At 40.0% G+C, this 27,919-nt stretch overlaps 1 protein-coding gene across 6 annotated transcripts in view; it reads left to right on the top strand.

Annotated features, from left to right (window-relative positions):
* The first annotated feature begins 4,862 nt into the window (after positions 1-4,862).
* Positions 4,863-27,919, top strand: part of ZFHX4 (zinc finger homeobox 4) — a 179,966-nt gene continuing 156,909 nt past the window's right edge. For 4 of the 6 annotated variants that reach the window (XM_082601141.1, XM_082601139.1, XM_082601136.1 and 1 more), the window contains exons 1-2: positions 7,205-7,537; positions 27,566-27,919. The exon at positions 27,566-27,919 is cut by the window's right edge and continues 2,279 nt beyond it. In XM_082601141.1, the coding sequence (XP_082457267.1) occupies positions 27,612-27,919 (308 nt within the window). In that variant the 5' untranslated portion in view covers positions 7,205-7,537; positions 27,566-27,611. Of the gene's footprint in view, positions 5,193-7,204; positions 7,538-27,078; positions 27,143-27,565 lie in introns of those variants that run through there. The other 2 variants (XM_082601137.1, XM_082601138.1) reach the window with 2 other exon arrangements.

The following is a 27,919-nucleotide window of genomic DNA, read 5'->3' as shown; positions in this document are numbered from 1 at the left end:
ACTGTCTGAGCCCTGACCTCTGAAAGGCCAGAGGGCGTCTGACTTTTTCTGTATTTCCTTTCTTCCTCCCTTAATGCTTCCCTCCTCAGACCCTCTATACCTCAAACCCTCTATAACTCCTCTCCCCTCCCCATTCCTTACCTTACCTGTGTCTAACTGTACATAATGACCCCCTACACACACACATACACACACACACACAACCGGGTCAGAACCTCCGGGGGGGGGAGGTAAAACCGATTTACTTCGAAGTTAAAGCAAAAACTGGGCTTCAGTCTAGAAAGGTAGAAATATATGGGGATATGGAAGTACAGAGATAGATCCCGGGATCAGGAGGGGGTCATTTTTATGTTGGGGAAAAAAAAAAAAATGAGACTACGGAGGAGAGAAAAACCAGGTTGGGGGAGGGGAGGGAATAAGCGAACGACGGATTGCACTGCCCACAAACACGTACATACACACTCAAAATACCTTTCGTCTTTGAATGTCATTTCATCTAGTTCACTCTCACCATCAAAGAGAGTGTCCATTCTGGAAGTTAGGTCATATTTTCATTCTCCCTCCTCCCCTTTTTAATTCTCAAGAAAATATACTTTTTTTCATAGTAATGGGAAGTGGCTCTCCCACACTATTTCTTGAATTATTTCACTAGAAATATAATGCTTGTGACACTTTCCCCAATAAGCCCTGCACTTTCCGATTCACTGTCAACTTCATCGTCTCCCCCTTACATACATACATAGTCCTCCTCCCCCCCCACCCCCACACAAAATAGCAGACCTTGGTATCAGGTTTAAGTGTGTTTTGGAAAGGAGTTGCTGAGTTAAACAAAAATGTTAGTTAACAGACTGCCTTTGTTAAATAGCCCCCGGGAGGAGAAGACCCAACAAAAAGAGGGAAAGAGGAGGGGGGCTGAGGATCTGAAAGTGTCTGTGGTGACATAAAGGGTTCCTAACGCTGAAATCACTTGTAATACCTCGTTTCAAACTGAGCTCATCTATAGACCCCGGAAGCGCGGTCAAAAGACTGGGAACCTTTTCCCCTTGGGCTGGGGCTAGTCTTGAGCTGGAGGGAAGCGGGGGAGAGGGAGGAGGGGTATTTATTAGTGACTCAGCGAGGGCAGGGCGGGGGAAGGGGGGAACATACAGCTCAAGACTCATTAAACCGATTGTAAAGCCCTGAGTGTCCTCCTCAGAGATGTGGGAAATAAAATACGCCGAGGAAAAGTCTGGGAGTGGAAATTACCTTTTGTCTCAATGTTAATTACTCCTTGCTTCCAACACTCAACACCTAACCACCTGGTAGCCCTTTCTGGTCCTTCCTCAACTCGGCGCCGGGTGTCAGGATCCGAATGCTCTGCAGTGGGCTTGGCTCGGCGGGGCAGCCCTGGAAAGTGCAGAAGAGGGTCTAGGGAAAGTTCTGGGTGCGGCGGGGAAACCTCTGCTCGTTTCACTTTGAAATTAAAAGTAGCCAAACGTTCCGCGAAGGCGGCGGTGGGTTCGTGCAGAGTTTAGGGACAGCGGCATGGGGGGGCGGGGGTGTTGTGTGGGGTCAAAGGTTGACGGCGAGGAGTCCGCAGAGACCTGAGAGGAGCAGCTGGGTTTCCCGAAGCCAGGGGCCGAGGAGGAGGGCGCCAGGGGCCGCGGGGCAGCAGCGCAGCCGGGTCGAGCCGGGCGGATCGCGCCCGCGCCCCGGAGCAGCCCGCGGGCTGGGCTCGAGCTCGCTCCCCTCTCCGCGCCCCTGCTCGCGGCGCCGCGCTCCGCGCCTCCGGGCCCACCCCTCGCAGACCTGCGGCCGCTGCTCCCAGCTCCCCTTTGCGCGCTGACGCGCTCCAAGGCCGAGCCCTGGAGGAAACTCTTGACTCTGTGCTAGTTCCTCTCTGCCCCTTCCCCTCAGCCCATTAACCCCCGACCCTCATCCCAGCTTCTCTTCTTAGGAAGGAGGTGAAAGAGGACGAGGAGGAGATGATTCAAAAGAAAACACACACACATACACACACACACACACACACAAACGCTAGAAGAGGAATACTCGCTTGCAGAAGGGATTGCAAAAGTGGGAGCCCCTCTTACAAATCCTCCTTCCTTTTGTTTTCTTACTTAGAATTCGATAACTCCCCTCCCCAACACACACACACACACACACACACACACACTACTACAGCTGTATTTTTCAGGAAAGAGGGGATGAGGGCATAGAGGAGAAATAGCCACAAAATTTTTAAAATGGTTTTCCTGATTTGACGTTTGGTGTTTTGACATCAATGACATTAATATTATTGATGATGGTTCAGGGAGAAAAAAGGCAAAAGAAATAAAGGAAAACTTGAAAACGAAATGATCATCATTTCCCTATTCTTCAGTGCCAGAAATAGACCCCTTTCTTCACCTGAGCCTGAAACAGACTTATTGTTCTCAGGTGTTTCCTTCATTATACGCATTTACCCGTCTGAAATCGCAGGAACTGGTTTTTCCATCAGTGAGCTTGTACATGGAGCCCTCTCCTGCAAAGGGCTTGATCTTTTCTGATTTGAACCTGAAAGTTTCCCTGCCTTCATTTCTCCTCACCCTCTTCCCCCTACACGCACCTCAAATTGTTTCTTAAAGCCAGAATTTTTGCTCTCTAGAGTGTTTTTCGGTAAACAGTAACGCTACATAAACGCCTTCTTCACTTGCAAGTTACAGAGAATTTAAATTTTACCCTCGTGGGCATGTATATTTCTTAAGGCACATGGATAAACCCCACTGAGGTGCAATCAGACACCACTAACACACCGGTGATACAGTTGCTGTGTGTAAAGGTGGGGCTGTAAAGAAAGTAAATCAAAAATTTTAGGAAGCTGTCCACTTTGGTCAGATTTCTTCCCAAACAAGTTTGAAATGGAGTGAAGTCTTTGGAGAAGTAGATAATTTTCTTTCTGTTAATGTTTAGTAGTCCTGGTTTCTAATACACTAGTACATGGACTGACTCTAGATTCTTATGGTGGTGATTTGCTTTTTTCTCTTAATAAAGACCATATCTAGGGTTTATTCTCCACTCCAAGCCTCTGCACTTTCATTGTAACCTTACCCAGCTGCTGTAGGCAACCAGCTTTCCTGATCAGGGCCTAGGTCTGCTCTTTTGAGGACTACGCTTTTATCCTCCCAGGTGTTTTGTTTGGTTTTTAATCCCATTTGCATCAGTCTTAGGATTTTCCAAATGTTTCCTGATAATGCAAGGTTTCAGGCCCAGAAGTGTGTGTGTTTGCAGGCTCTGTTTTTCCTAGTGCTTGTGCAGTAAACCTTTCTGTTGGTATTTGGTAGATTTGGTGCCTAAGGCCTAAGACAAGGTTTTGAAGCAGATCCTGGCCATCCAGAACTTCAGAGGCCTGTCAACTCAAAAGCAGCTGACGCCTCACCTGTCCAGGAAGCTGGACATTGCAAGTATTTCCTGTTTTTAGCTTGTTTGATTTGTTACTCTCACCTTCTCTCTAGAATTCCTATTTTTGAAATATTGCATAGATGGTGTCGACTTGTGACCTGCAGTATAGCAGTGTATCAAGATGCTATCTTTGAGTAGCAATGGAGATTATATATATATATATATATATATATATATATACACACACACATACATACATATACATATATATATTCCATATTCAGTATAGTCCATATTCAGTATAGTCCATATTCAGTAGGGGGTATTTAAAAGTGTGTCTATTCCTAGTTTTAGTTAATTATCTTTTAATGAAAGTGTCACTCATATTCACATCTGTAATATTGGAACGAGATAATTAGATTTTCAAATGAGAATCAGCCACCTTAAATTTTGCACCAGAAAATACCAAGTATATTTCATTCTAATGAGATCTGTAGTGGGGTTTTAAAATTCATCATAATGTGCTTCAAGAAAGATAATTCAACACACTCGCAAGATGAAAGGTTTTCTTCCTAAGTCTTCTTAAAGCTATTACACTGAACTTATGCAATTCTGATAAAATATTCAAAAATATTACATAAGGGCTAGAACCGTACCCTCACTATCATCCTCGCAACCATCCCTTATTCTCATTTGAAAGTTTACTTTGACTAAACTAACCGCTTCCATCTTCCACGCCCTGGGTTTTCTTTTCTGCGTGTACAAACGAAAGATACGTGTTCCCATTGAGTGCCTACAGATCCAGGGTGCAATCCCTCCTTTGAAATAGGTTGGGTAGAGCGGTATTTGCACACAGCCAGGCACCCTTTATTTACATACATCTGCATATTTGCTCAGGACCCCGCATTTCGCCGTTAAAGTGCTTTCCTGTACGTAGCAGAATAAACTAAGCAGAGAAAACCTTTTCATTGTCCTCACTCCTCTTTCTGTTTAAAGCTTCCTAGTAAACAAATCTCTGGTCCGATAATAATTACTTTGCCTCATTAAAAAAAAAAAAAAAATTCGAGTGGTTAAAGGGCACGTTTTGGACGGTATTATGTTTTATTTTCTCCCCCTCCTTGCCGAGTATGTGTGTGTGTGCGTGTGCGTGTGTGTGTGTGTGTCTGATGAAGTTTGGGAGTCGCGCGCGCAGGGGCGCGTGGGGTGCGAGCCCCGGAGGTCCCCATCCCCTGCCCTCTCCGTGGTCGCCGCGTCCCGGACTCCCGCCGCAGCGCTCCGAGCTTCGGAAGCCGCGAGGCTCCCGGGCTGCTCCGGGTCCGGGCTTGCGCGTCATTTGCAGTCTGGGGAATGTTGATCACCTCACTAATTACACCTCTCTCTCCCCCCTCTCCCTCTCCCTCTCCCTCGCTCTCCTCTCTCATTCCCAGAGTGCATATCGGGAATAGACACACAAAGACATGCGCACTCAACTTAATCAGCCATTTTTTTAAACAGGGCTAAAACGATAATAATTAGCAGAATAAAGACATATCGGATTTTCATTTCCTTTCCTCCTTTTCCCAACCCCTTCACAACCAAACAGCGAGACCGCGGTCGGCACATGCTTTAACTCCTCCCGGACCCCCGAGGACCGCTCCATGCCCCCCACTTTCTGCTCCAGCGTTTTTATTTTCACCCAATAAAGTTCGAGGATTATTTTTTTAATTTTTTAATTTTTTTTTTATTTTTTAATGAACCCTCTCGTTTTACTTGGATGTGATCAGCTGTAAGTAAAATAAAAGCAAAACAAAAAAGAGGCGAAGATCGAGTAGGAACTACAGGGGAAATGGACAGTAAGTTTTTTCTTTAACTTTTATTGAGTAGTTTGTGTTAAATTTAGGTCGAGTATCGATTATCTTTCCAGCCTGATCTTGCACAATCTTTGATATTTCGCTCCCTCTCTCTCCCTCTCCGCCTCTCTCCCTCTCTGCGCCTGGCTCGCTCGCTCCCGCTCGCTCTCGCACACATCCCCTCAGCCCGACCATCTCTTCCGCTCTGCCCCCCCCTTTTCGATCTCTTTCCCCCTTTTTTGGCTCCAGGATTTGCTCCGCCGAGGGAGGAAGGGGGCACTGAAGGACCTGATTTTCCACTTTCTTTGGGTGTGTGTGTGTGTGTGTGTGTGTGTGTGCGTGTGCGTTTTTGGGGATTTAACTTTTGGATTAAGTGGCGGATCATCCACGTTGGGCCGAGCAGTTTTCTCTCCTTTTGCCTGTCTTTTCGGGGTCTGTCTCCACCGCGAGCCCGGGGCTTTCTGGAGGCGCGGGGAAGCTGTCAGCTCCGCGGCGGCGCGGACACTGCCAGGGGCCCCCGGTCGCCCCGCGCCCCCGCGCCCCCGCGCCCCCGCACCCCGGTCGGGATGACCCTTCCTTCGCACCCATCCTCCGAAAGTTTGGACGTTGGTCGGTGGGACTCGGAGCCCCTCTCTCCCTCTTCTCTCCCTGCTCCCCTCCCCTCCCATTCAGCCTCGGTTTTCTCCTCCTCTCACCACCCCTCTTCCCTCGCTCAAGTTCTATGAAGGGCGCTTAGCGCGCCGGAGCTGCGGAGGCCCGGGGCTCCGTGCGCTGTGGGCAGGGGGTTCCGAGAGGCTGGGGCGCAAGCCGGGGCTGGGGCTGCAGGTAGACGCCCGCCCGCCGGAGAGGGAGGCGGCGCGGGCGGCGCGGACCCGGGCGCCGGCGAACGCCAGACAGGTCCGTTAGTAGGAGGGATCGCCGGGCCTCGGGGCCAGGGACCCGGGAGGCGGCCGCAGCTCTCTCGGGGCGCTTTCGCTACCGGGTGTGTCTTAGACCGGAGGAGAGCTGCCCGCGGCTCGGGGTCAAGAATCTTTTCCTTTCCTTTTGGCGAAGGGCAAGGGGTGTGTGTGTGTAGTAGTGTGTGTGTGTGTGTGTGTGTGTGTGTGTGTGTGTGTATTGAGGGGGGGGCTGTGGCCGGTTGTGAGAACTGATTTATTCCCCGGCACCCCCCAAAGAGGTTCCAGGTCTACAAACGAACTTCACCTTCTTCGCCTCTCCCGGCATCAAGTGCGCCTTCCGGCCGGGAGCAGCTAAGGGAAGAGGGGCTGGAATGCGTCGGGTCTCGCCTTCCTTCTACTTCTATCTCGTTCCCCCCTCCCCCCGTTCTTTCTGCTCTTTTCTGTCGGAAAAATGATAATAAAATTTCTCATGGAATTGTATAAAGTTTCTCTGCCGATTCCCAAGTTACAGAGGGCTCCCCACCCTGCCCCTCCCACTCCCAGTCCCGAAGACGGTGCACTGGTTTGTATTTCTTTTGTTACCTGTGATCCGGGCGGGGGGTTCCTTTCGGCCGCTCGGGTTGGGGTCCGGCCCAGAGACGAGGCTCCGGCGGGCGCCTTTGGCCGCGACTTCTCGCTTCCGCGCGGTACTGGTGAGGTCTTAGCTACCGTTCGGTGAGACACCCTCCTTGTAGGTACCAAAGGTTCAGATCGCGAAGACGGACCCCCCCACACCCCGACCCCTACACACACATACGCACTCACACTCAACACACTCACAGACACACACGGTCTCCCTACTCCCCCCCCCCACTGCCAGCCCCCACCTTGCCTTTCCCCTCCCCCGTTCCAAAAAAAGCACACACACACAACAACAACAACCCCCCCAGACCAAACAAAAACCCAAAGACAAGTTCACTGGCGGAAGATGGTGGATTGACACTGACTCAGAGAGGCAGGTTCACCAGGAAATCTGGCGGTCCCTATTTCTGACAGTTGCATTTCCTCTCCTTGAGTCCTCCCCCCCTTTTTTTTTTTATTAACTCTGTTCCATGTTTAATCAAGGATCATGTAGATGGCAAAAGGAGAGACAGAGAGAGAGGAGAGAGAGAGGAAGAGAGAGGAGAGAGAGACAAGAGACAGAAGGAGGGCTTTTTTTTTTTTTTTTTTTATTGTGTTCTCCTGGATTTTCAGTGGCTTGATCCCTATAAACGTGGAGTGGTTAAAGCTCATATGTAGTATTATATTTTTAGTTGGGTGGATGGATGGAAGAGTCAGGGAGAGGCTGCGGCTGCCGCTGCCTTTTCGGATGTTGCTTAGATTAAGGCTGAGACTTGGCTGCGATTGGGACGCGACAGTGACACGGGCATCGATCGCTTCCATTGAGAGCAATGCAAAAACACAGCCCGGGTATGTAACACTCTCGGTGCCATCAACACTTGTTTTACTTTATATTTACTGGCAAAACTGACAGAGCAAGCTCAGACTTTCTCTCTTTCTTTCTTTTTTTCCCTCTTTTTTCTAACTGGAGAATAAAAACAATTGTGTCTAGAAGTTGTTGGAAAAGATGGTTTAAATACAACAGAAAGGAGGGATTGGGATTATTTCACAATCTCTGTGACTGATTGTGTTTTAGAGTTTTTCTTCTCCACGGAGGAGCATATTAAAGACAAGGAAGGTTTTCTTTTTTCCTTCCTCTTCTTAAAAAAAAAAAATCCTTAAGGGAATATTTGATAGTTTTCAACGTTTGCGGTTTCAATCAGCAGGAAGGCACACAAAAATAAAAGATGGCTAGCCAGCTGTTTTAACCTCTTGCACCTGGCTTCAGTGTGGGGCTCATAAGGTTTATACAGTTATTAAAAAAAAAACTGTTCTAATATTTATGGCATAAACTGGGGAGAGAGTATCACTGTGTATTTATTCAGTAGCTGGTTGCTTTTGGATTTTGAAAAGTAAACTCATATTTGTTTTCATTTTTATGTCAATGAAGATAGAGTCAATGAAATATGGGGGGAAATACCATAAATCTGAAAAGTGAGATGTACCTAAGGAACAAAGAAAGGTCAGGTAAACCAGCTGTGTAAGTCAAAGCAATAGCACCCAATTGTGGGGTAGGCAGGGAGAGTGGGCTCTGGGTCTAGGAAGTGAAAGTTGCCACTTAAAGTTAAAAATGAAGGAAACACGCTCAGCTTTATTGTAATCTTTTGCAGTTTTTAGCAGATGAGCCCAGATCTGCCCATTAATTTTGAGCTAGTTGGATTATTTTAAAAGATGCTGTCCCAGCAAAGGAAAACATAAAGGAGGCTGAGAAAATCGCTGTTTAATATTGCAGAATTTACTGCTTCCATTCTGACCATGAGCCTAAATTTACACAATGAAATTTGATTATCCCTAATAACAATATTAGATCCTGCACTGGATGGATGAGAATTGAGGTGGTTTTGTTGATTGCAAGGGTTTAATGTTGCATTTCAGAATCTGATGTGGTTTGGCCTCCCTTCCATTAACTGGAAAACCCCTGAGGTTTTACAATTATTTCTTAAAGATAATACATTTAAGATTGCATTGGTAGGCTGAAGAAAAGTCATAAAGGCAAGAAGGAAGCCCTTAATAACTCTTGAGATTCAGACATGTTCAGCAGTTAGATTGGCTCTGACTTCACCAAGGGTCGACAATGTGTCATTTCCACGAAGCCAAATTGCCCTCTGCCTATATGATATTAATGTGCAAATCAATATTTCAGGGATTAAATTTCCCTTCTTCATTTTTTATGGTTTCTACCTCAATAAGTCTCAAGTCTATTAAAAGGGGCTGGATGATTTAAAATCTTTCACTGCAGAATGGCTTGTCGTCGTAGTCTTGTTTCACAGACCATTTTAGGATTTTTGTTATAAAGACCAAGGGCATCCTAAAGAAGTTGTGAGGCAATGTAGAGCCAGGCCCCACAGCATAAAGCCCTTGTTCGATTAAGAGCTAAGAGGTGTTGGAAATATGTATGTTTATGTAATATACAGAGATATACACACACATACATTCTGCTGCTTTAAAAATATTATGTTAATCACCTATTGATTTATTTCAAAATCAATTGAAGTTCGTTTCTTATTAGTGATTTGTTCAGCATTCTTGAAGACTGTGTTCATTTTCTTAAAGAGGATGCATGAATTAGCTTGGTGTAAAAGTATTTGGAAGGGATTTTCATCTAGCACTATTTTTCCCAAGAAATATTTCTAGTAACCATTGTAATAACCAAGTATTGTCATTTGCATTGTTGTCATGGCCATCATTGCATTTTGGGGCTGAGTGATTTAGCTGATATCTGTTCATAGAGGCCTTCCTCCATTCGCTTAACATTTATTTCTAACACTTAGTAGGCGCAATGTTTCTTTAACCCTCTTGGAGAAACACATTTGTAAAAGAAAATATGTGATTTGATGGGAAATAATACAAAGCAGAAATTTGGGAGGTCAAAATAAAAGATTGTGACTTTATCACATAATCTTGGGAAGGCCTACTGTCTATCATTTGGGGGTGTTTTATAGTCTAAAACCATCTGGACCAAGTTCCGCGCAGCTGCACGAATTTCATATGTGATAGAACATTTTTTCCATTCAGTGTGAAATGTTCCTTCCTAAAACACGTACACCAGACTCGCTTAATTTAGTCTGTTAAAAGAAATGCACATGAAAAAGGACAAAAGGCTCTTTAATCTCTGCAAGCTGTTTGTTTTTCTTCAAGATTCCTGTCTGTTTGGGTTTGAAAAGTCATGTTTATTGAGGAGATGATTCTGAGGTGCGACATTAAAATAATATATGATTTTTGGACTGGTGGCCACGCTCCTGCTTCATTTGCAGAACTACTTTTTATGCCTGTCAAAACACAGAGTTAATCTATCCTTATTTACAATTAATCTCAATAAAATTAATCTTAACTATGCTTTATTCAGTGGCTTAAAATATCTAATTATATTCAATTAACTGCTGTCATAGTAATTAACATTGCTTAATTGCCTCCGCATATATTTATGTAAAGCTCATTAGGTGCTGCTGGTTCCTTTTTCCTTTTCTACTTGCTGTTTTTGCTGTTGTCAAATCATTTTCATCTCCCAACGTTCGACAATGTCAGTGACAGCAAACTCTTCCTTAACATTTTTCTTGAAATGAGTGTTATTACTTACCTATGAGAAGATACTAGTTATGAGTCTTTAAAGATGAATCCACCACCCCCATCCCTTTTCTCTTATCCCTGGTCCCTAGCACATTCACAAAATATTTTCTGTCATTGTTGTTAGAAATATGAGAAGCCAGGTTAAGCTTTGTGTTTATAAATGAGGAACCTTTCTGTGTCTGCCTAGGGGCTGTACCCACAGGCAGAGTTTCTTTTTTTTTTTTTTTTCCTCTCAAACCATTCTAAGGGTTAAAGACTTTGCCAAGGTTCAAACTGAAAAGCGCCCAGGGAAAGTGCATGTGAATATGTACAAGTTTCATGTAATTAGTGCTTAATTATATTAACATATGCAAATTGTCAACTTAGAAGCTTGTTGAGCTGGCAAAGATCAGCTAGGCACAATTGCTGTATTGTTCTGAAACAATAATGGATTTCAAGTTGGATTGTGGAAACACATAACTAGCTATCTAATTTAACTCATACCATGGTGAAATTTCATTAGTCTCCATGGAGACTGGTTTAATTGTGCTGACTAATGTTCTGGGCTGCAGAATGTCCTAAAAAGAAAGCGTTGTTTGCCTAATCCACCTTACAATGACACTTGTTTGTACATGTTTCCCTTGTGTGAGAATTTACATATGCAAATAAATAGTTTCTCTGCCCCATTTGTCATGGCTGTTCATTACCCATGAAGAGGACATTGTTACTAGGCTGTGACTGAGTCTCCCAAGATGGGATAGTGTCAACCAGTCCAGCTACATTCTTTCATAATTTGTTTCTGATTAATAGACCAGAGTGAGACTCCGCGTCTTTGGGCATCTGCAAAGGAAAGGTCAGTTGTGTCACAGAAAAGAGTTTCTGCTGTAACTGAAGGACTTTTCCTCCCTATGATTCTTCTCCTTTTCCCGCTCATTGGTTCACATAATCATATTTAAAATAATGTATTCTTGTTCTACGAATGCCTCTACTAATAATCTCTAGTTTCCTAAAGCAGAAAGATAGGAGAAGAAAGGAAATTCTGTTATTGGAATATTAATCCTGTTTTTGACAGAAAGGTAAACTGATATAATTGCTTTTCAGTTGAAGGAATGGGGGTTTATACAAGTGTGAAAGCATCGGAAAAGGATTAGCATTTTTTTGCATAATGAAAAGCTCTGTTGAATAGGGTTCTGAATGGCTGACTGAATGACCGAGATGAAAGGAAGATGAAAATGCAGGCTCCTCTTTCTTTATGCCTATGCTCTGCTCGCTCTAAAGTTATGTTTGTCCAAGACTTGAGAAAACAAGCAGGGGCTCAGATTTCAGCAACTTTATAAGATGCCCTGAGTTTTCATCATCACTGGGAAGTAATATGTATGACAATAGTGCAGCTAGAGGACGATAAACAGAGGTTTGTATATAGAAGAGTTTTCAGAAACATGCTAGGCTAGCCAAATATTGACTATTGGGTATCAAGAATTCCCAGCACTTTGCTGGCAAAAACAGTTATTTCAGAAGAGGCCAATAGTATGGTGTGGATATCTCATGTAGTTAATAATGGAATATATGGTGCTCCCTCCCCCATCCCCTACCCTATCGGCTATAAATAGTTGTCTCAGTTGGTAGAACACTTCACTTGGGAAAGAGTTGTGTATTCTGATTTTTTGGCAATGTTAAGTGTTTTGAGTGGCCTATCAGCTTCTCGGGCTGGGAGGGGCTGGTGGAAGAGGATACAGAGTTATTTTCTTAGGATTTAATTCATCTTCATGTTGCTTTGTAGGAGTATTGTGTATTTCACTTAGAGATAAGTCTTTTTGAAAGTGTCTAAGTACTCTTGGAAACATTTGCAGTGGGGTTTTCCCTTGTCACTAGTTAGGGCTGTAACTGGTTATCAGTTGACGTGATCAGGGCTCTTAATGATGTTTCTTCAACCATAATTAGGGCAGTTAAAATACCATAAGTGTTAAGACACTTTCAAAGGTGGGAATTGGTTCCTTTGTACATATGTAAATCAAATACAGTGTGGATAATTATTTATATGTATACATTTTAAACAAGCTCTTTCCGGCTTGGGGTCACCACAAATGAGCCATTGAAGGCTACCCCAGAGCAGGATTGAAAGATTCCGCCAGATATTAACCTAACTTGTTTCGTTACTACATTGTAGAACTTCTAGTTGCGTCATCACTCTAACTGTTCAGTTGCTATTCAGTACTGTTAAGATGGTTACATGGAAACTTGCGGAATCAGAAGTGTTTTCACATAAATTAAAGTGTAAGCGTTGCCTCTTGAGTACAGAACATTGTAAGGGAAAAGTGTTTGATCTTTGTTATATAAAGTCACCAAAATTCTTTACTAGAGCCCTTTAGAAAAATTGTCAAGAAATTCTGGATTGTTTCAGAAACTTTCCTGGTTAACTTTATGGATATGCTTGCAAAAATCTTAAAAGAAAAAAAAATCCACATGGAAGCTATTCTTTTACATGCAGCAGGGCTTATTAAGGTATTTCCATAAGAAAAAATGTGTTAATTTAAAAAATAAATTCATTTATATTTTAAGACATTGTTAACCAAGCACCATGTGTTGTAACTGGCAGCTTTCCAGCCACCATGGAAGTGGATCACACATGGGTTAATAGTAGCTTATGTGATGTCTGCATTCTTAGGAAATGGGCAAAAGCCCAGGGTATTCTGATATCAAGATTTTTAGGAATCAGACAGAAAGCAGAATATATGTTTATATGTGAACAGATGGACACATGTGAGAACTAAAAGTGCACAATTTCTCTTGGCACTTGTTTTAGTTATCCCTGATGATATAACCAAGATCTTAGTGCACTCACAGTCTTTGATGGCTAAGGACAAAATGGTCTTTTAATGAGGGCTCAATGGCATTATTTTCTTGTATATGGATTGTTCCCCCTGTGATCTTGCTGGATTTGATGTTCTGTTAATTCCCTAGTTTCAGAGGTTCACAAGTCGCCCTGAAAGTTTGATACGGTTTCACGTTTGACATACAATCCTCAGTCCAGCAATGGCCGCTCCCCACTCCCCTATTCTTTTCAAGGTTTGTGAGTGAACTAAAATATTTGCCATTTTGGGGCACTTTTGAATGTACGCACGCAACCTAAAAATGGCTTGACACTAAAGTCATATTTGGCAAGCAGCTTGTCTCTGGTATAATCAGCCACTTTAACATCCTAGAGATTGAAAAAATAAACAAATACAATTTAAGAATTTGGGCAGCTTGACTTGGTTAATGTGTCATAATGCCCTGATGGTCCAAGACAAGTCCTGAGTAGGTGTTTTAGTCATTCAGGTCAGGGGTTCACACACTAGCATCATATATTTAGATGATTGATCATTTCTAATGTTTGCTTGTCCTGGGGAGACGACAGTGCACAGTTGATAATTTTTGAATGGTACACATTATAGCACGTACCTCTAGGACAAAGTTTATAGGTTCCATTGTGTTCTAGCTGTAAAAACAGAAAGCGTTCTGCAGGCATTTACTCAGATCTAAATCATTTTAACCAGGGAAAATCGACTTTTGGGTTAAAATATGCATTTTATAACTGTCCATAAAATTCTTTTCCTTCACTGTAAAGAAGAAAGGAAATCCATAACTTTAACAATGTTAAAGTACAAAAACATATGAGCTGGTGTATGCCACCTGGTTGTACTCTTAATAACAAAACAAAACTTTCTAAGAAGGAAGTTTATAAGGAATCTTAAAATTTGCCTGATTGGAAGAATAAGTTGAAGAAGCCCAATCATATCCCAAAGTACCTTTATTAAACCTGAAAGGCTTTACTAATGTAGATTTTCTAATATATAGTTTGTAGTACTTTTCCCCCATACATTTAGGAATAAAGCAATTCATACTTAAAATTTCCTGAGCCCACTAATGAATGGAGAGTGAGTCATCTCCTTTGGTTTAATAGATACAAACTAGGAGTGTGTATGCAGACACACACACACACACCCCTACCCTTTTTCCATGTTAATGTCTCTCTTACCTCTTTAGATGTGTTTATAGGGGTAGCCTGTGCAGTGACTAAATTTCTTTCATTTTCTAAGAAGTGGCCAACACGATCACAACAGAAAAGAGCAGGTAGGGTGGTAAGACAACTGGAAACTATCAAAGGGCTAAATCCTGGAAACTTCCTTATAGTTCTTCAGTTCAACCAGCTCATTTTAAAATATGGCATACTGAATTCTGGAGAAGTAAGCGTTGAGTCAGCCAGCAAGGTAGGAACATGTCAGGACAAGAACTCAGCTGTCCCAGCTCTAGGACCAATGGTCACTCAACTATATTGGCTGCTTAGAAAAGGGTTTGTTCTGTGAATGAATACAAATGTGGTGGAAATGGGGAAGAGAAGAAAAGGAAAATGTGCAATGATAATCCAACAGTGATGTTGTCTCCTCTGAGAGAGTGAGTTCTCTGTTACTGAAAGGAGACCAGTACAATCTGGATGACCTCTTACCACTGTGACTGGAAGCATGTCTTTGTGTTAAGTAGGAGGTTAGGTTAGGTACTTTGTATGGTCAAGATGAGTCTACAATTCTTAAAAGTACTAATGATCTCAGTGACTTAAAATGTATTCTTGATAACAATGAACACAGTGTGAAGAAGAAAGGTTTTTATTTTGTGGAGGGAAAGTAAAGACAAAGCTGTGACATTTTAGAGGCTGCATAAAGTAGAGAAAGAATGACACTTAGTTTAAAACCAGACATTCTTTTGATTCTGTTTACTTTGGATTCCTTTTTCCTTTTTAAATGAGTTTGTTTAACTTAAGTCTTAGATATTTGAAAATCTACTCCAATTTTTGACAACTCAATGACCAATAGAAATCTTATTAGATCTGTAAGACACTTGGGTTAAATTCTTGTTATAGATGACCTTATCAAAGTTATTTAATCTTTTTGAGCCTCACATTCCTCATTTGTATCTCAGAGTTGCTGTAGAGCTTACCTAAGGCTAAACTGTTGTGGACATATTAAAATAAGTGAACGTGGACAGGGCCTGATATCCTTCATTCTCCTTTTCTTTATTGTCAATAGCTGGTTTTGATATAATGCTCTACTGAAGAGTACTTGATAAAGCAAATCTACATAGACCTTATGAATAGAGATGCCCCTCTCCCTGACAAGGGAGGGAGATAGGAATTAGTCAAGGGGGATGCCTAAGAGGTAGGACCAAAGGGTAGTCTCCTTCTTCTCATGTTTTCTCATTGACGAATACCTAGATGACATCTAGGTGGATACGCCTCCACCTCATTATTTGCTACTCCATCATCACAAGTTGCTTTGGTTTTGAGGGGTTTCTAGATGATTTTAATGCATTTCTGGGATCTTTTTATAAGAAGCAAATTAGAACAGAAACAGTTTTAAAATAATTCAGACCTTAGTCTATCCATAGGAACTCAAAATTCCAGACTGTCCATTATATACAATAATAGAAGAGACCACAAATCTTATTTCAGTATTGAAGCTGACCCTACCTGTTTGAAAGCCTTTGAATTAGAGGTTTTCCCCAAACTGGATTAGATGTCATAGCAATACCTTTTTATATACTTGATCTTATGATATTTTGATATGCCATGAAAGAAGAATAAATACTGTTTACATGGCACCCTGTTGACCAAAATTTATACCAACCTAGAGAAAAGATCCAGTTATTAATAACCCAGTAATATTATAGAACCCTTACATTTTCTTGTGGGAAATTTATAGCCAAGTTATGAGTCTCCTCTTGGCTTATCTCATGGAGGACATCACAGTCCTTTATCTTTCTATAGGAGTGCATTATTCAGAGGAGGACGACCTAGGTTCAAAGGTGATAAGATTCACGATAAGGGTTAATAAATTTATAAACACAATTTTTCGATCCTCTAAACTAAAATCTATTTCTCTTATGGTTTTTCTTTTTGATTTTTAAATTCATAATAATTTCCCATTGTGTTACATGTAAGATACACACTTAAAATTATTCTTTATATTTTTATGGAAAATATAAGTGTATTTTGGATAGTAATTTCCCAGATTTGAGTGATTTTCGCTTGACATTTATAATATATATTTAGTTCACAATCTTTGCTCAAGTTTTTCTTAAAAATAAAAGTGTGTGCCTTGCCTACGTTCTGGTCATTTATAAGTGGCCCTGGACTTAACCATTTATTTGAAGCACGTTTATTTAAGGCTAAGCATTTGCTGAATACTGATAGGGTAGGATATATTTCATTGGAAGAAAATAATTAGCATCTTAGCATTTTTCATGATGCTTGTTTAAGTTTCTCCTCAAATAAATTTCAGTCTCCATGAGGGCAGCACCCATGTCTGTTTAATCCCTGTATTCACAGTGATGGACAATATTGGCAAATCCTTGGTAAATATCTTCAATAAATACATGAATACATGAAAAAATATGATTGTTAATTAAAAACATAAATAAAACACTTCAGTTTACTCTAGTACTGGAATCTGCCTCTCCTCTTGAAATCTGGGTATTGAAAAAAAATGCAACCTTAAAAACATCTGGGTCTGTCTTGGAAAATTCCATAGGGAAAACTATCTTCCAGCACAATCTAAATGGGTTTTTGTATTAGAACCATAGCTTGTTGGAGTCGAAAGGGATATAGCACAATCCCCTGGTTTAACCCATAAGGAAACTGAAGCTCAGAGAAATTTCCAGGAAATATCACACAAATACAGGGCACAGACAATGAGAATCGTGTGTGTGTGTGTGTCTCCTTCAGCAAATCATTTAACATTTTTCCACTTAGTTGGTTGAGCTCCTCCCATATCCAAAGATTCTATAATATTAAGATGAGAATAATTTCTGTTATGCTGGAGATTTTTTTCATTTGTGGGATTCTTCCAAGCAAAGGAAGATTTTCAGTTGGTACAATTTCTATGATGACCATAGAGCCAGCTGACTGCTCTGGGATTGTAAAGCTAAACTGCTCGAGATAAAACAAGAATTGCCTGAAAGGTGAAAACTTGCAGGAAAAATGGGGTGGGCTACTTAGTTCTTGAAATGAAACAGGGTGCAGATTAGGAATCATTGTGGTTTGCCAGAAGTTGCTGGTCATAGAAGCCTGTTTAAGTGCTCACTGTCAACAAGGAAGTCATGGGCAGCCCTTAAAGTGGCTCACCTCTGATTTATTCATAAACCTCACACGAGCACTTGGCTTTGTTCTTGCTCTAGTAAGGGGGACTGATGCCAATAAGCACAGGAATAAAGAGCTCCTTGCATGGTCCAGTAGTGAATAGCACTTTACCTCAAAGCCTGACCTCCTTTCCCGAGGTCTGTTATGCTACAGTCGACTCTGATTGGCTGAGCGTTCTCAGATGAATTGACAGAAGAGGTTATAACAGTTATCTCCTCTGTACACTCCATAGTATAACGAGAACTGTGTAACTGGAACTTGGGTTCTAATTTAACCTAAAGGTTGTGGCATTCATGCTAAATGGAAAAGTTTCCCTTTCCCCTCTTTTTAAAGCTTGAAGAGTTTCACATTTAATAATGGTCAGAAAAAGATTGCTCCTTTCTAATTGAAGAAGACAATGACCTCGGAAGGAAATGGGTTTTGACAATCCCTTTTTCCATTAAAATGAATTTAGAGAGATTTAGTAACATAGGGAATTAAAGGTTCGAGAATTAAAATCTGTCCTACACAAGGAGGGAGGTAGAAACAAAGAAATGGGCTTGCAGATTGATTAGCCGTGTTTATCTGAGAAGCTTTATTTGTGCCACTTCACAGATTATGCTCTGATCCAGCCGCCCCTATGGAGGGGAAGGGGCCTTTAAGAGACAGTCAGATGGCTGGTTTGCTGGGGCAGAGGTTGAGTCGAGTTACTTAAATCCCCAGAGCAACATTTAGTTAATGCTAGTCTTTTTTTTTTTTTCCCTTCCCTGATCCTGTCCACTCTGGCTTCCCTTTTCTCCTTTTGATGAAGTTGGTCTCTTACTCTTTAAAGTGCATATATTTACACAAAAATTTCCTCAAATTTTCACAACACATTAACCCAGAAGAGCCATATTAGGAGATGGTGATGAGAGTTAATGATATATCTTTAGATAAAGCCATCCTCCCGTGCAATCACATCAGAGTCATCAGCTCATTTGTCATGGCTGAAGTGAAAATGTCAGGACCAATGAGTGTATGAGTGCTGAAGGGGGCGAAAGGGCTTTTGGAGAAAGATATTTTTGTGCTGGGAGTCGGCCATGGCTTAGATTTAGCTCCAGGGAAATATTGGGATTAGCCAACACTGTGTACAAATCCTTAGCATAACAGAATTAGTTGGGAAAATGGAGAGGTGGGGGTCATGAGGATGGGCACATTTCTGGAGACATGCTCTAGGCTGCAGGCCAGAAACCATGGTAAAGAATGAGATGATTTATTAAAAGTATTTTAAGGCATGTGTTGTATGCAGTCTCATTGACTCCGGGAAGATTGAAGTCGTAGATTTGAATGGCATCAAGGGAAGACCTGCCATAATGTACACTAAATATGTATACATGGCTTTTGTTTTAAATTTAGCTGTATTAAAATAATTTTGACCCTGACACCTAAACATGTTTCAGGGAGGTAGTATTCGAGCGCACAAAGATAATATTCAGGCATAAAGCACTTTTGACAGTACCTTTAGAGTGGAAGTTAATACTTAATTTAAATAACAGTAATTATGCTGGAATACTTGTTGCATTGTTGGGTTTACAAAAAACCCAGAAGCTAAACTTTCTTTACACAGACTTCACTCTGAAACTTTAATTGAAAAGTAACTGATTTTCTTTAGCTCCAGAAGTTCTTATCTTTTAGAGACCAGTACTAGCAGATTTATTTCATTTTGGATCCAGTGAACTGTTCTCTTTCAGATAATGTACCCATACAGCCTTTTCTTGTTTAATTCTATTGATTTACAGTGTTAAAGTGAAATAATCTGATACCTGTTTCCTGCCCTTTGAGTATTTGTCGTCAAAGAGGCTGATTAGTTTTTTCCCCCCAGCTCTTTAGCAGTTTTAAATGTATAATTATCATTGCATGTCATTTGATAGCTGCACTAATTGCTGCCAACTATTGTCTGTTTGCACTTAATGCTGAAACCTGATCAACATCCTTCTTTGGTTGATGTTTGGTGGTAAACTTTAATTAACTCTTATTGCATTGAAGAAGAGTTCAGGCTTGGTGCTAACTAATCATTTACCTTCATTATATCCTGACAGCTCCACTTGTTCTTGGTCCTAACAGATACACCAGTCAGTAAATAAACCTGCAAACCTCATGCCTTATAGTTGCTCCACACTGATATTTTTCTACTTAAAGTATAAGATAATTGGGCCCAGATAATTAGTTAGTTAGTTTAGTATCTCTAGTTCTGCAGACACTAATCTTAATTGCCTCTTTCATGCTGGACAATTTTATTTTAATAGAAACTGTAGATTTGAGATAACATTATTCCTTCAACATGGTTCCTATGAACATGCATCTTTTGAATCAATACAATTAACCTTGTCTCCTGTTGGAATTCTTGTCATTATTTTTCCTGAAATACTTTTCCTGTAATGATATTGAAGTTAAAGTAATCAGGTTACCAGCAGATCATGTAAAATTCAACTCAAAATTGCTGGCTGCTTGATTTTAATTTGTCTGACATCAAGTTTGTTTGAAAAGGGATAATATGTGGGTAAACCAAGGAGCTTATAATTATGGTTGACATTTGTTTGTTTATAATGAAATTTAATTAACGTGCATACATTTAAAACACAAAAGTTAATTACTGAATTGTGCAATTCACTTATGGACAGTGGTCAAATTAACTTTCAGGCCAAACAAACAAACAAACAAACAAACCACACACATACACAAAAAGCAAACAAGAGACTCTTCATAATAGAAATAAAATAACCAACAAATCTGAGTGATCAAACATAAATTTGCCAATATTTCATCCAGAAGAAACCTTTCATTCCACTTAGGTTCCCTATGTTAGTCCTAATGTGGTTTCTAATATAAAATAATTTAAAATATCTACATGGGATATAAAAAGAGACTTGCATTTGATAGACCTAAGAGTCTTGGATAGTAAGAGGGCACTTGGTAGTGATTTAAGAAATTATGCATATAACTTTCTCCATTAAAACTATTTTGAATTGTTTGAAATCATTGCCCTGGGAATAGGATTGTTTGCTGGAATACCTGACCTGTGATTAATTTTATGAAGATAATTATGGTAGGTTTAGCCTGCAAGGAATGACGTTTTTCAAAAAAACAAAATAAGCATATACTTACACTACTATGCTTATGCTATATTGGTTATGAGATCATATTGTGGTACTCATGAAATACAAATAACTATACAATTGTTTCCCCATTTAAATATTTAGTTGTCAGTATTTCAATAATGAATTTTATATATTAATAGACAAAGAAGAAAAAAATGCATGTATATGTTAGGATATATTGTCTTCACATTGTATATGAGAAAAATGTATGTATGGAATGGTTTTCACTAGTCTGGTAAATACGTTTCTGAAGCCAAATATTCTATAGTTATATTTACCTTAATGAAACCAATTAAGATGAATTTTTTAAGTGTTCCTATGTGACAACTTAAAAGCATTATCAACTAAACACTCTTAAATTGGGTGTATGCCAGAGAGATTAGTCAATTACGTTTTAAAGACTAGAAATCATATAAAAAAAACATGGCAAATATGATTTATAAATTTTAAAAATGATTAATTCAGTACATGTTTTTCCAAGGAAAACTAAAGGTTTCCATGTTTAGACTTTCTATTTCAAAGTTTTATTTACTTGAAATTTCAAATATAGTAGGGATTGAGGAAGAAGGGTCTGAGAAGGGAAAATGATTCTGTCCCTCATTGAGATGCTTTGTAAAATGAGGGTAGTTTACACAACCTTTTAGTATTTCCAGAGAGTATGTTTATATGTGTTTTAATATACCACCAATTGATTGATTTGTAGATTATTATTTAGTTAGGGAAAAAATTAAAAGGATCATAGAGTCATTTAACTCTAATCCTACTTTGCATAGATGAGACAAAGGGAAGATGATTAATACTTAAGTATGGCTGGGTAACAGCATCCAGAGGTACCTTTTTCTTCTATAAAGAAAGCAAAAGCAAAAAAAAAAAAAAAAAGGTCGGTATATTCTCACAGTATTGGCAAACAACAGCTTTCTAGTAATGCTTTAGCTGATTAGGACATCCTTACCCTTTAATGAAGCAATCACTACAAAGCCCCAATGTCAGCTGGAATACTGGCAAAACAGTATCAAAGAAAGAATCAGAGAGAGGCACTGAACATAATTACAGTTCATGTCCTTTCTCACACCAAGGCAAACTATTCATTTTCAATTAGAATGAATAAGAAAATTAGAAATCAACTAGATTGGTTAAAAGGACCAAAGTTTGTTTACAGAGGATAGCTAAACTATTAGGTCCATTTTGCTCACTGATTATGAAATTTTCCTGAAGCAAACAAATAAAATGAGTCATATAATGGTGTAATTTGGTTAAGGAGAGATTATTGATTTCTCTCTAAGGAAAGTAGCTGGAGTTTGATTAAAGTTGCGAAGAAAACTGAGTAAAATTCCTATTTCCCACAACTAAACAAATTAAGAACTATCGGACCCATTGGCAAAGAGTACTTTTCCTCTTTAGTTCTCCAACACATGTGTTCAATGACATGTAATTGTCATTTAAAGTCCATGGAGGTTTAGAGATGAGAGAGAGAATGAGGGAAAATGAGGCTGGAAAGAGAGGGAGAGGAAGAGGAAGAAAAAACGAGAGGCAGAAGCATCGATTATAACGGTCCTGTTTATGAGAAGGAAATAAATCTGCACTGAATAGCTAATTTAGGTTTTAATGAGAAAAATGAGAGGAAAACAGGGGAAAATGACTTCATTGACTTACACACTCATGTTTGTCTTTGTCAACTTTCCCGTTTTAAAAATGTGCTTGGTTTAGGTGCTTACTATATTTGGTTACATCCTTCTATTCAAACTTAATTACCTTCTCCCCTTTGTCGTGACATGGGTGGAAAGTTTTTGCCGTGTCAGGAGAGGTCGTCACACATTCTTTTGCAGCTCTGTTCATTAATTCCTTCTTGCAGAAGCATTTTCTCTCGTGCTGGGAAGGTAGAAGGGTGTAACAGAAGACCCCTGAAACATCAGCAGGAAGCTCTAAGCTGGTTAATGCAGTATAATTGTCTGGACATAGACTGGTCTTTGTTTGTGTGGTTCACTCCGAATCAGCTGTAATTAACTCCAGAGTGTTTCCAGATTGCCAGCAAAGAAAAATTACAGCTTTTCTGTTTTAAATTGTAAAGCTCACAAACATTAACTATGCAGATTGCTTTTACTTTGATATATTTCTATCCTGCAAGAAAAAAAAAAGCTTATTTGCCCCGCCCCCATCTGTAAAAATGTGCTTTTGTTAAGGTATGTAATTTAGTGTCTATTGGAACATAATGGTCCCTTAATACTTTGGTTTGAAATCTTTTTACTCAATATTTTCAATCCTTTGACATCCTTGTATTTGCCTTCTTTATTGCTAACGTTTTTAATACTGCAATGGGGAAGAAGTTATGCAGTCTTTAATGGGATACTGAACATATACTAAAATAAGCAAATTGCAGAGAAAGCTGAGTAAAGAAAACCACTAGCAACCAACTTAAAAGACTGAGATCAAATATGTATTCTGACGTAACTGGTGCTTCTACACAGGTACTTTACCTGTGTTTTGATATACATCAAAAGCCAGATTTCACTACCCTCTCGTCTTGGTCAGCACACCACACCCTTCTAAAAGCTTCTGTACAGTAGTTTGTAATTATGAATTCCAGCATGGGTAAAAATGAGGTAGCAGTGTGAGCTAATACAGCCTAGGACACAAAAGATCTGTCAGCAAATGATGCAAAAAAAAAAAAGTCCAGCCAAAAATCTTTTTTTTTCTTTCTTTCTTCTGAATTTAACAATAAGGAATTTAAGCTTCAATGTGGCTTTAGCAACCGAAGAAAAGAAGCTCTTGGTGTCTGCATAATACCACTTTGATGGATTTTTTTCATCAGTTCTCTGTACGTGGCAACAAATAAACAAGTATAATTATACTTGTGAAAGTCTATTCATTGCTTTGTCAGGATTAGATATATGTGCCGTTTTCACACTGCGCCTCTCTTTTGTCTTTGCCTAACTCACTATGACATATTGATAGAGGATTTGGGATGGGGAAAAGGCCACAGCAGAGACAGTGATGACCTTTTGGAAACTTGATATAATTCAAGGATTTTTATTTATTTTCTCTATATATACAAATATAAATATTTAGGAGTTGTAACTTGTTATCAAATTCCCTTGTAAGTGGACAACTTTTAACCCGTTTAAAATGGAATTGCAACTCAAAGTGTTATGAGTTGGCTAAAGAGCAGATGAGAATAAAAACAATAGGCAAAGGGGCACAGTGGTCTTCTTTCCCAGCACTTAGCAGAGTGGCTAACCTAGCATTCCTTTCCCATTATTCTGTCCTCTGGATCAGATCACGTTCTTTTTAATCATTTCACAAACACTGTCTCACTGTGCTACAGAGGAGGGCTGGGACAATCTCAATTAAAAAACAGAGGTAAAACTGGCCTGATTTTGGGTTCTAATGGGAACTCTGCTTTCTGAATGCAAAGGAATTCTTCTCTTGTTCAGAAAGCACCCCCTTTCATTAGCCAGCCTCCTGGTAGGTGGGTTTGGTCATTTAGCAGAGAAGAGTTTAGGCAGCAGTGACTGCAGGACGAAAGCAAGGCAGAACAAGCAATAAAAGTTCTTTTCTGCATGTTGTCCATTAGTTCCAAAAAAGGGATTTACATGATCAAAGTCACTGATCTTGTGAATTACTGAGAATACCCAAAACTGTGTACACGTATTCTAAGCAGACCAGCAGGTATGTATTGTTCTGAATTTAGCATTAAAATTATATTAGGTTTTCTCTTTGAGATTTCTTGAGGACTTGGGTGATTTATTATTTTTTTTAAATAGAATGTATGGCAGTAGAGAATAGAAATTGGTGAAGACTAAATAGAAAGCAGCTTAAAGGGTGAAGCAACTTTTACAGTGAGTTTACTTGTTATGCAGTCATTTTGGAATGAATTCTGTGGTTTACGTTAAATGGTTGTCTTTGTGGTCTTTTAATTGGGACTTATAAACTTTAGTGTAAATTTCCTAAGTGGGACATGTTGATAAAAGAAAGATCTTGTCTGACACTGGTGGCAGTGAAATCACTTAGCATCATATTCAGTGTCACGGTACATACTGATCTAAATAACTTTAACCGCACAAACTAAAGCGATTCCATCCAAACATGCTGGTAAACACTGCCATGGTCATAGTCTATGGCCACAAATTTAAAAATCAGGTAAATCTATTACTAGCTCTATCAGTTCAGATAGTTTTGTTACTGTTGCCTTTGGAATTAAATGTAAATTTGATTGCAGAGAAGACTTACTATGTATCTGACTTAGTTTCTGATTAATGTGTAGCTTGTGAGAAGAACTTGACAGGCAATTTTGTGTAAAGTTATGTGGGAGTATTGTAACAAAATATATCCTACCACATTGCTGTGACCTGTGATGGACACTGTAGTATAGTTTTCATAATTTTTTTTTCACATAGCAATAATGTCATTACATTTTTGAAAGCTACTTCTGGCTCTGTTAAGATAAAATAAAAAGAGAGGATCTACTTCATCTGAGAAATATTGACATGAGTCCATGAATGGACTCTGCAGTATTTCATATAGAGAAATATTGCAGAATCCATTTGGCATCTGGCCAAAATTATTAACTGCACATTACATATAACTCATTTGGGGTGCATTCAGCATGTGTGTAATAATTCTAGTAAGTGTTTTTGTAGGCTGAGAACTGTTGTAGGCATGCAGGTAAAAGAGAATTCAAATAATAAAAATAGCTCAGAAGCTTCATTACAAAACTGTAAAGTGTTTGAGAACTTTCCTCACTCTTGTAATTAAGGTGAATCTTCTTCCACATATCTGCCGAAGTTATCATAGGAAAGAAAAAAGAAAAACTACTTTGGTTCCTGGAACTTTACACTTTAATCTAGGATCATTAATTTAGAATTATTTACCACCTTGCTTCCACTCCAACTCTCCAGTTTCTTCCTGCCTTCATCGTATCTTTTAGTCCGTCAAGGGATTCTATTTTAGACATTTTGGCTGCCTTCAGTATGTATACCTTGTACAGATTTGGTAAATGCAAAGGTAAACATGAATGTCTGTGGACTAATTAGAAAATTATTAGGTTTTAACGCTTTTGGGGGTTTATCAGATTATTTCAGAGGGTTTTAAAAGCTGCATGCATGCCGTGAGGATAATTAACCTGGAGCTCCTCAATGATTAAAATTACACACTAAGCTTTGTGATGTTTGATTCGTAAGCAATTAGAATGTCATTTTAACCATCTTAGATACCAAAACGAATTTTGATTTTATTTTCAATCTATGCAGATCTTTTGATGCATTTGAAACTGATGACTTCCTCTCTGATTTAGCTAAGATGAAATTTGATTACAGTAAAGAGAGTATGAAGAAGTTATTCTTCATAATTAATATGCCAGTGACCTTCAAGGATGTCTTTGTTCTAGAAGAACTTTTGAAAAGGAATTTCTAAAATGCCTAGTAACATTGATGAGCCCAGAGTTATGTTTTTCTTCTTAGCTCTCTGCCACTGTGAAGTCTACACAATAGAATGTAGGGGTGGGAGGGGCATCCAGGGTGAATCGTCGCGTGTCCATCCTCCCCAATATAATACGTAATGCAGTATAGCCAGGACCCCAATGGAACACGTAATGCAGTATAGCCACGTCAACCTTCCTTGTTTCAGAAATCGTCAGCGTGCGTGAAAGTGTTGATACTTTTACATTACAGGGCTTTTTGCTTTGAAGTTCTGACTCCCTTCTGTTTTGAGATTTGAAAGAAGATGGGTTACCTGTGTCATAAAATCAAGATGGTGCCTGGGCCACAGAAAGAAAAGAAGCACTAAAGTTTGAGACCACTCAACTCTCTTGTATAGTGGAATCATTCTGCAAATGGAGAGATCTGCAGGGACTCAGAGAAGCTTAAGCCCTAATTAAGCTGCTATTCCAGTAGCTGAGGTTTGCAGGTACACACACAAGTGGGCACACACATACATACTCACACACAGAAGGGGAACGCATTTTTACCAACTTATGCCCAACTTTCCCCTGGTACCTTGCCGTGCTACCAGAAACTGATAGGGCTTTGTAGAGTGCATCTTATTCTCAACAGAAGGAGTTTATGGCCTAAGATGCTTGCCTGGAGAAAACTTAAAAAAAAAAAATGATTGAAGTATTTTCATCAGTAGTGCCTGGGTATGATTTGTTAAGCCAAGGGAGATGTTGATTGAGGCAGTGGTTGAGAGACGGGCAACTCACCGGGATTGATAACATCAAAACGGTATTTGGAATGGTGTTCATTACGTATTGCAGTGGGGGAAAAAAAAAAACAGAGCGAATACGATTGTCCCCTAGGATGATAGGACTGGTTGCAATAAATATTAATTTCTGTTCTGGTGCCTATTGAGGTGACTGAAGTGTGGGGAAGAATTGTGATTGGTGCTTAATCAGGGCCAGCCAGATACCTGCTGAGAGCTTTTGCACAAGGAAGATTTGTAGTAAGCTGATTTACTGGCAAAATGAAAACCAGAGAAGAGTTTGGTTCGTGCTGCCTGTGACTGTAATATTTCTCATTTTAAGGCTCCTTTATTGTTGGTCTCCCTCCCACGCTCATCCCCCCTTCTAGTCACTGCCTGATAAAGTAAAAGGTAAATTTAAAAAATTACAAGTTATTTGTGTTGTCCTTTTATTCCTGCTGTCATCTATGAAAGCCATTTAGATTTCTATTAAAGGGGGTGTTAAAGCTTTTACGTATGTTCTATCCATTTTCAGAAAACAGGAATGAAAAAGAAAATACAGCTTACTGATATGAATTTTAGATTTGTGATGAATGCTCATAGTGATTTCAAAAACACTTTGGATGTCTAGGCATGCCTGTGATAGCTATCTACATTATTTTGCTACATTTATACAAAGTCTGTCTGTGATAGATAGGTACGCTGGTTTTAAGTTTTTCCCCTCACCTTTTTAGATAGTGTGAGTTTACAGCAGCTGTAAATTAGTGATGGGCTATTAGTGAGCTGTGTCATTATTTAATAAAAATGGCTCCTCTCACCTTATTTTTTATCCAGGTCCCTGACAGGCTGGATGAAATGAGATCCCCATGTAGCAATTGCCATGGAAACCTGTGACTCCCCTCCTATCTCAAGGCAGGAAAATGGGCAGAGCACATCAAAGCTATGTGGAACGGCACAACTTGATAATGAGGTGCCAGAGAAAGTTGCAGGGATGGAGCCTGACAGGGAAAACAGCTCCACAGATGACAACCTGAAAACCGATGAGCGCAAAAGTGAAGTCTTGCTGGGTTTCGGCGTCGAGAATGCAGCTGCCACTCAGGTTACCTCAGCCAAGGAGATACCGTGCAACGAATGTGCTACTTCTTTTGCCAGTTTACAGAAATACATGGAACACCACTGCCCGAATGC

The sequence above is a fragment of the Mesoplodon mirus genome (genome assembly GCF_964341445.2).
Source record: "Mesoplodon mirus genome assembly, chromosome: 16".
In the NCBI taxonomy this organism is placed as follows: Eukaryota; Metazoa; Chordata; class Mammalia; order Artiodactyla; family Ziphiidae; genus Mesoplodon; species Mesoplodon mirus.
Note: the sequence above shows the minus strand (reverse complement) of the source record. Positions and strands in the feature narration are given on the sequence as shown.